Genomic DNA, 8544 nt, shown 5'->3' on the forward strand with positions numbered 1-8544 from the left:
CTCCACTCATTCCACTGTTGTATCTATAACTATGAAGACATCAACGAAGTGACACATTGGTAATAAAATGCAAATCTGTCCTCTGTGCCTATTGCAAAAGAGTCTCGGGTTGCCTTGGGTTTCTTTCCTGTGCATGAAGCAGTAGCAATATCCTAACTCCCGGATTAATAATGATGGTTCCCAGTTTAGCTTTCTCAGATCTCTGCTCGTGTTCCAGCTATCACTCCTTTGGGTGGCCCAATGGCCATTGAGCATATGACAAATGCTACAATCTTCTGTTTAGCCAAAGCATCGGATTCTTTCTCATTAATACCGGAAATACGACTGCATCTTTAACACGACAGATTTAGGATGAAAGGGAAAGGATTGTGTACTTAAGATTCCAGAGACAAGATTTCTAAAAGCCTCCGGTGACCCAAAGAAAGGAATTAACTGCGGAGGAATGATTCCAACATATAACCAAAGGTTACGGAAGGCCTCTAATCCACCATTCTTTATTCAAGTGAGGATGGTTTCAAACACAAAAGTCTTAGCTGGAGTGTCCTGCTTTGAAATTGAGCCCTTCTTGAAATTTGTAGACTGCATTAAATCCACCCCCTTAAGGGACGTGATGGACTCTAGTTGCACATGGTCCAGCAGGTTAGGAAGATATATAGCCATGATAGTCCCATCCATTACTCAAGGATGCAAATGACATGATTAAGTGAGGACTTTACCCTTGTGCGGCTTGAACCAAGGGGTGTTTGCTCCAGGATTGCAAGGTTTTAGGAAACCCTTGCTACAAAGTGGGTTAATCCAGAGGAACACTGAAGAAGCTGAAAACTTAAGTTTTGTGAAAAATTTTGATTGTTCGAGCAGGGTGCTTGCTGCTCGTGTCTTAATAATCACAGCAATTTCAAGAAACGCCCATCTTCGAAACCCTGTGGATTTACCACAAACAACCTTGGCCTAAACAGGCTGTGTTTAAATGGGTCATGATCTAGACGAAAGAGAAATATTTTTGGATTTTGAGAGGCCAGATACAAATGCAAGCCGACTCATCCCGTTGACGGATGTCTGTATAAACGGGTTTACGCCTAGTGCCCTCAAGGTCAAAAAATTGGATTAACGTCATATGGTGGCAGTTCAGATAGTTGATTTTCTGCATATTAACTTCTGCTGGTTTGGAACTGAGGTTTGCTGAGGCAAAAAATTAGGTTTAAGCAGAGATTCTTTATTTGAAGAATCAGCAGCTCCATCTAGTGGTAAAATAATAGAGGCGTCAGAGAATACATTTAAGATTTTATTTTGAGAAAATGCTCAAAACATAATTAAACAACAAAAGAAAATGGATATTTAAGATAAGCATCTTTAAATGTCGAACCTGTTAAGAAAACACGTCTTAATCCATGACTCTGCAAATGTAGGTGAAATGTACATCCCAAGTCTGCTTTTAACACCATAGTCCAGCAGGATTTACTTTTTTAACAGACGTTCTTCAGCATTTTGTCACACTCAGACAAATAAACAACTCAAGGTGCCACAGATGAGCCAGGATTGGTCCATATTTGGCGTCTCTTGTGCTGACTGGGCAACTTTTTGCGATCTTTGGTGGCGTTACGCTTCCTCTTCTTACTCAAGAAGTTCTCCAGTTTCCCGCTCTTTTTCAGCTCGCTGTACTTCTCAGCCAATTCCAGCTTCTTCCTGTCAGCTGTAGAAGGGTTTTAAAGATGTTATATACTATATATGATCATACAACCATATATTATTTTTCTTTCTAAATAGCACATAGCTATGAACACTGGTGCTCAATAAACTGACTAGTATGACATTCACCAACAAATGTTCTTCAAAAGAACTTCTAAATGTGCTTTAGATAATATGTTCACAAGGTCAAAAGTCATGAAACAGGATAAGAACAAAGACGGATTTACATTTCTTTAGGTAGAACGGTTTGTGTCCCTGGCCAACCAACTCTCTCTGTTTCCGCTTGAACTGTAGTTCCTTTTCTTTTTCCAGCTCTTGCCTTTGTCGGGCCCTCTGCTGGTTTTCCTGTTGTACACACATACAGGGATTAGACATAAAGCACATCAAAAACCGCAATATTAAGGGTTTCACAACCGTAATGCTGTTTTATATAGTGTTCTTTAAATTATTTAAGTTTTAAGTGTTGTACCATTCTTTTAAGCAAGGCTTTCAATTCTTCCTTTTTAGAGTCTGATTTGACTTTCTTGAGTTTCTTCTTCACTATCTGAAACAAATCGCAGTAGGCATAAAAATAATGCATATAATGAAAACCAAAAGAAATCTGTAAGGCATTTTTAGAATTTGACAGACTTTTGTTTCCTTTTCCCGGATGACATCAATGAATTTGTACGTCTTGTTAAAAATTTCAGGCTTGTATTCCCCCGAGAGGTCATCAAAGCGAGGGTCCCTTGAAATCTGAAAAAGTAATGTTTAAAAAGTGAAAAATCACAGTTTGTTAAAATACCTATAAGAAGTCTAATTATGAGCAATCGTTAATAATATTAAATAAATAAAAAACCTCCCGAAACGCACCCTTTTCTTAACAGGAACCACTTTTCGGAGGAAAGGCACATGTTTCTTTGCAGAAATCTCTTGAGGTCTAAGAAACATATCGTTTTTAGACGACGCATACACATAAACCAAACACAGCTATACAAAATAACTTTAACCCACATGAATGAGTATTTTCTTGTTTTTAGCATGATGGACCACGAAAAACAGTGATCAAAGGTGGTTACATTTTTAAAAGCCTAGCTAAGCAGCACAGTGTTGTTACTGGGAACTAAAACTTATTAAAAATATTTTTTTCATCAACTTAAATGAAACAAATCTAATAGAATACTAATATTATGTATGTGAAAACTGAAAAAAGATGGAAATGATGCCTTGACAATTAACGGAAAAATATAAAAAAATAAAATCCTATAATAATTAATCAATAGAAATAATACTAAAGACTGCAGGTACTTGTGTTTAGTTAGTCGTTTCATGGGCTCGTTTTTCTTCTGAGTCTTTGCGGCACCATAAGCGATTTTATTGTACGCTTTTGTTCCAACTTTATTCTGTAGCTTCATGATTTCCTCAAAGGACATGGTTGACAATTCTACACAAAAACAAAGACATGAAAGTAAATGTGAAATTGCTCTTTTCAACAGCTTCAGCAATTAAATATTCCTAAATAATATCTTAAATGATAAAACCATTGCCAGGGTTACAAACATATTCGATCTTACCTTTTTTAAGGTATCCCTCCGTGTGTGATGGGTCATTGATGACTCCTTCATCTTCAGGGTTACTATCTGCTTCATCTTCATCACTCCCTGACTCATCTTCGTCTTCATCATCCACACCATTGTCTTCATCCTCTTCAGGTTCAGCTTCGTCTTCCTCTTCAGATGCATCTTCATCTCTCATCTCCTCTTCATCCTCTGCTGAAGTTTGCATTGCACTCCTTTTACTAAGTAAAGCAAAGTTTCTCTCCATCTCTAAAACGTCCTCCTCATCATCTGAACTCTGATGTTCCATTTTAGTCGCACTCTTTGCTGATTTAGGCATTTTGTTTTGAGTTTTTTGTCCTTTTTTAATCTTTTATTTAGCTTGTCTATGAGCTGTAGAAATTAGGCATCAGGTTATTAAAAAGACGAAATTTAAGAACATATAAAATGAAATATGCAAATGAACAGTTTGATGTTACTTGTTAATAATTACTTAAGACCAATTAAATGAATTCTGAATAATCTTGTAAATGCATTCAAATTGGTCTGAAAATTGTTGTGTCAAGTACACAAATATAATATCAAATTATAGATTTATACATGGGAATATGAACGTCATGTTGTCATTCAACCACATAATCACTTCCATAAAACGTTAGATTTGTTTATTAGCATTTTGCTCGTACTTACCCTGGTGTTTTGTATTCAGACATCCGTGCTTAAGTTAAACAGACAACCATTCCGACAGAATGAAAGAAATCTCAACTACACGTGCTTATTAAGGATGTAACGTACTGCCACCTAACAAGAAAAAAATGCTATCAATTATTATGTCACAGAACTAGCAAAGATGAATATTTGCGAGAAATGCGCTTCCCATTCGCACGTGGAAGTGTGAGAACAGCGCATGCGCGTCACAACACGCCTATCAAAATAAAAGTCCCGGTATATTTATAATTGTTGTCAAAATAATTTAAAAAATAATGGGTGTTTTTTGCATTTAATACCTTACCATTTTAATGCCTTGTAAATTAATTCATAATAATCAATAAATAAAAAAGGAAGTCAATCTTGAAATTAAATGTAATATGAAGATAGATTTAATTAAATTTTAGTTTCCAGAATAATGTTCAAAAAAAGTCAAATATATTATTTCTTAAACTTTCAAACCAACAGAGAGAGAGAGAGAGAGAGAGAGAGAGAGTATTATGAGATTTTGATTCCTGTGACTACCGGGATTTTTTTTATTTTTTTATTTAACATTTACAAATTAAATATTAAATTAATTATATTGATCAATTATAAAACTGATTGAAAAATACAGACTGTAAATTCATGTTGTTTACACATTTTACATAACCCTTTAAACTCCGTCAAGACTAGTTTATCTTGTATCCGTTTTGATATGGTTGTGTAGCCAACACATCCGTTTACATGCTTTCATTTCATTATTGTAATAGTGTTTTATCTTTATTAGATTGTAAAATTTATTTCACATCTTGGGTTTTCAGTTATGCAATTCTGAGATGTCCCAGACCATGTTAAGAGTCTGCAGTCACAAATCATATTAAAGAATAAACTTTTAAATAATGAACTGTTTCAATAGTCTTCATTGACTCCAATAGAAGAAATGTTGCATTAATAATGACTGGATTGTCCAGAGGCCTGAATGAGACAGGCAGGGGAAATCAAATTAATATAATAACCATGAAGGTGATTGAAAAAACAATGTTCTTTGAATTTTAAACCTTTATTTCTTGATTCTTTATTTGGCACTGCAAAAATGACAAACTCTGACATTCTCACTTTGAAACATCTCACTTACCAGGTTTAGGATAGGTAACCACAAAGACATCATCATCCTTTGTTTCAAAATCCTGTAAACTGTCAATATATTCTGGACTAAGATCATGATTGTCTGCCAAAACTTATGCCAGTTCCTTTGTAGGTGAACATTTTGTCACCAAGCATTTTGTATTCCTGCTGAGCCATGTTTGAGTTCTTACTGAACCAAACCAATAACTGTAAATAATGAAGAATACCTTGATATATCTACAGGCAGATTACAGGCTGTTACACAATCGTCTGGGTAATTTTTGTGTAGTTAAGTTGGCCAACCTCTGGATTAATTTCTTAAACCTATTATTTTTTTTATTATTATTATCAGCCTTTGTACATATCAAATCAAATCATACATTTCCTAAGGTCAGTAAACCTCATGATTCTCTGACTGTTATCTGTTTTGATATAATAGCCAACACATCCATTCACATATAAATTGTTTATTAGCTTGTAAAATGTATGTCACGTCTTGAGTTTTCATCCATGCAATTCTGAGATGTCCCAGACCATGTTAAGAGGAACGTCCTTCATTCTTTCTTGGTAGACGTGGTCAAAACATTCACTCTGAGCCACGGTTAAAGAGTTCTTCCAGTCCCCAACTGTTCCTGTAACACAGCAGGTTGAACACATTAATATATCATTTTCTCACTGATGCGTCACACTTATCACATTTAATAATGCAATGTTAAATAATGAACCATTTGAAAATTTTTATTGACATGAAGGTGATACATTAATATCTTGAAGCTTTATTTGATGCTGCTTAAATTACAAACTCTTCGTTTTTTCACTATTGTCTGACCTTTGCGCATGAAGAGTCCTTTTGGGTGATCTGTGATATTCTGAGGAAGGGATTCATAGTTGGCTAACGGGTCTTTCTTCATGTGCTTGAATGTGGCTGCCTCCACCACTTTATCAATCGCTGCGTCTGACAGATTCTTTCCCACAAACTCACAGATTTTCACAACGACGGATCTGAGGTCCTGATAAAAGAATTATACATTCCATCATTTAGTTTATAGAGATGCATATATATCCAAAGAGAAGTACAATAACTCAAAATAAGTTTTATGGAAAGGTCAAGGAGTCATAGTCCAAACCTGTCTTACCTTGATCATTTCTTCATAAGTAAGGATCAGGATGTTGTATTTCTCTTGATTTGTGATCCATCCTTTAACATGGTCAAACCAACAGCCACCAATCACTAAAAACCAGAAACAGGCAGCAGGGTCACAAAAACGTGTTGAGAAGAAAAGGAATTAACAACAAAATAATTGAATATTCAATATGAAGAATTAGGTGTTAAACTAAAAAAGAAACCAGTAGGAACACTTTAGTTCCATGCCACTACTTTTCAGAACTGCAAACTTGGAGTCATTGGGAGGCTCTCAGAGACTTTGCTAATGTAAAGAATCCCTAAACATGACCCCCATCTAAGAACCACAAACTGAAGTGTTGTGAAATACATTAAGATAAAAAAAAAAAAATTAAAGGATTAATAGGTAGATTGTGACTGTTAAAGGGGTCATATGATGTTACTAAAAATAATATTACTTTGTGTATTTAGTGTAATGAAGAATGTTTATGCAGTTTAAGGTAAAAAAAAAAACAAAAAAAAACATTTTCCACATAATGTTCATTATTGTTGCTTCTCTATTCCCTGCCTTTCTGAAAGTGCATTGTGATTGGACAAATACCTCAAGCATTTGACAGAAATTTTATGACCCTTACCATACTGTGATGACGTGTGTCTCAGCATGACAAGAGAAAAACAACAACAACAACAACAACAAAAAACATTACAAATGAGGCATTTGTGGCACCCAGTGGGGGGATAATTAGTGATCATAATGACTTACACTGTCTTATTACTTGTTGCGTATTGCTCTGCGTAAACATAAAATCATGTCTGCATTTGTGATCGGAGAAACGACAAACAACAAGCACTACTCTACTCTGCTCAAAACTTGCGTTTGAATCATCAGTGCCATCCTTGCAAATATGGAACTGTCACACTTTAAAGAAACAGACACCGGTATCACGAGTTCACCTTGCAGATGATAAAGCAAGAAGAATAGTATGCGTATTTGGCATGCTGCCCAGGGAGAGGGCTCCGAGCTTGGCATTGGCCCAAACGCTGAGCACCCCCGAATTGGCTGCGTTGATTATCTGCACATGCTTATCCCGAAATTTGTTAATAAAACATCACGTTGTAGGCTACTCTCACAGGAAACAGTCCTCATCCTCTTTATTTAGGGCAGAATTGTTTTGATCTTACTCCATCCTTTGAAGAATTTTTCCAGCAGCTCATCGAAGCTCTCAGAAGAATCCAGTTGTTTCAAGTTTTTGGAAAAATGGAAATATGACACCATGACGTCTTTAGGGTTTCTCATGACATAGATGACCTGACAGCAAAGACAGACGTGTTAAAACGTGCATGACATCAAGCCAGTTTATTAATCGATTGATGAAAGCATACACACTTTTCCTTTTCTTTGCAGCATTTTGGGCATCAGCGGCTGGAGTAAATGGGAGCAGAAGAGTCTTGGAGATGGACGTGTGTTGTAATCTCTCCCTGTGATCCGATACTCTATCCAAGGCATCTGTTCATATGTGATTTGGTTGGCTTTGTCCGGGAAATCTTCTGCATATATTAACGTCATGATCCGCTGGGTCCACACCGTACCTGAGAGGCAGGTGTAGATTTAAAATACATTGGGTTCGACTGATTTTTTTTAATTCAACATTTATGTGGTAAAGCATTATTCACATTGTTCTGCTTTTTTAAACAGTGGCAAGGTCTAAGTGTGCAGAAAGTTGGAGTACAGAAGTACTTTGAAATAGACATCAGAAATACAGCTTAACATCGGACTTACCAGATTTGGGGAAGGTAACAACAAAGACATCATCATCCTTTGTTTCAAAATCCTGTAAACTGTCGATATATTCTGGAGTAAGATCATGATTTTCTGCCAAACTTATAACAGTTCCTTTGTAGGTGAACATTTTGTCACCAAGCATTTTGTATTCCTGCTGAGCCATGTTTGAGGTCTTACTGAACCAAATCAACAACACTAGTAAAGAGCATAAATAGCAGAGAAGACCGTGATATATCCAGGGCCAGACTTACACAATAGCAAGTTAAAGTGTTATTTGTTTTTACGTAATTCATGACCAAACTTTGGACTCCTTGATGCAATCTATGTTATTTCAAATGGGAAATGCAGTAGTAAAGTTCAGAAGGCCAATAAAATCACAAATATGAATGAAAAGTTATGGTGTAATGCACAAACTGTTGTTGCGTTTGGTGGATCTTTATAAATTCAACAGTATTCTAGATCAGTGATTCTCAACCTTGAAATTAACAGTGGCCCACCATAAAACTGTATACTAGAATATGGCTATTTTATGAATTTCTGCCGTAATTATGAAAACGAAGCTACTTTTATTTTGTGATTTCGTATTTTAAATCAGATTAGCA

General features: G+C 35.8%; 2 protein-coding genes across 2 annotated transcripts; both read right to left on the reverse strand.

The window, feature by feature from the left end:
* Nucleotides 1-1269: 1269 nt before the first annotated feature.
* On the reverse strand, nt 1270-4160 carry rrp36 (ribosomal RNA processing 36). The gene is made up of 8 exons (XM_026198531.1): nt 3912-4160; nt 3240-3614; nt 2974-3109; nt 2539-2605; nt 2317-2421; nt 2156-2230; nt 1914-2031; nt 1270-1690 (listed from the first exon to the last, which is right to left on the reverse strand). Exons 2-8 carry the CDS (start codon nt 3559-3561, stop codon nt 1512-1514), a joined length of 1002 nt encoding a protein of 333 aa, XP_026054316.1. The 5' UTR covers nt 3562-3614; nt 3912-4160; the 3' UTR covers nt 1270-1511.
* Nucleotides 4161-5487: 1327 nt separating this feature from the next.
* Nucleotides 5488-8187, reverse strand: sult3st2 (sulfotransferase family 3, cytosolic sulfotransferase 2). Its single transcript, XM_026198533.1, has 6 exons — nt 7940-8187; nt 7547-7749; nt 7342-7468; nt 6173-6267; nt 5866-6046; nt 5488-5668 (listed from the first exon to the last, which is right to left on the reverse strand). The coding sequence occupies exons 1-6, from the start codon at nt 8103-8105 to the stop codon at nt 5541-5543; spliced, it is 900 nt and encodes a 299-aa protein (XP_026054318.1). The 5' UTR covers nt 8106-8187; the 3' UTR covers nt 5488-5540.
* Between the last annotated feature and the right edge of the window lie 357 nt (nt 8188-8544).

The sequence above is a fragment of the Carassius auratus genome, chromosome 22 (genome assembly GCF_003368295.1).
Source record: "Carassius auratus strain Wakin chromosome 22, ASM336829v1, whole genome shotgun sequence".
Classification (NCBI taxonomy): domain Eukaryota; kingdom Metazoa; phylum Chordata; class Actinopteri; order Cypriniformes; family Cyprinidae; genus Carassius; species Carassius auratus.

Bases quoted from the DNA above. Each gene is read 5' to 3' on its own strand.
- sult3st2 (XM_026198533.1), bottom strand. From the start codon at position 8,105: ATGGCTCAGCAGGAATACAAAATGCTTGGTGACAAAATGTTCACCTAC. The intron at 7,469-7,546 runs GTGTGTATGCTT...CTTTGCTGTCAG, and splicing joins TGCTGCAAAGAAAAGGAAAA to GTCATCTATGTCATGAGAAA. The intron at 6,268-7,341 runs GTAAGATCAAAA...TCTGGTTTTTAG, and splicing joins AAAATTCTTCAAAGGATGGA to TGATTGGTGGCTGTTGGTTT.
- rrp36 (XM_026198531.1), bottom strand. From the start codon at position 3,561: ATGCCTAAATCAGCAAAGAGTGCGACTAAAATGGAACATCAGAGTTCA. The intron at 2,422-2,538 runs GTGCGTTTCGGG...TTACTTTTTCAG, and splicing joins TGGTTCCTGTTAAGAAAAGG to ATTTCAAGGGACCCTCGCTT. The intron at 2,231-2,316 runs GTCTGTCAAATT...GATTTGTTTCAG, and splicing joins TCCGGGAAAAGGAAACAAAA to ATAGTGAAGAAGAAACTCAA.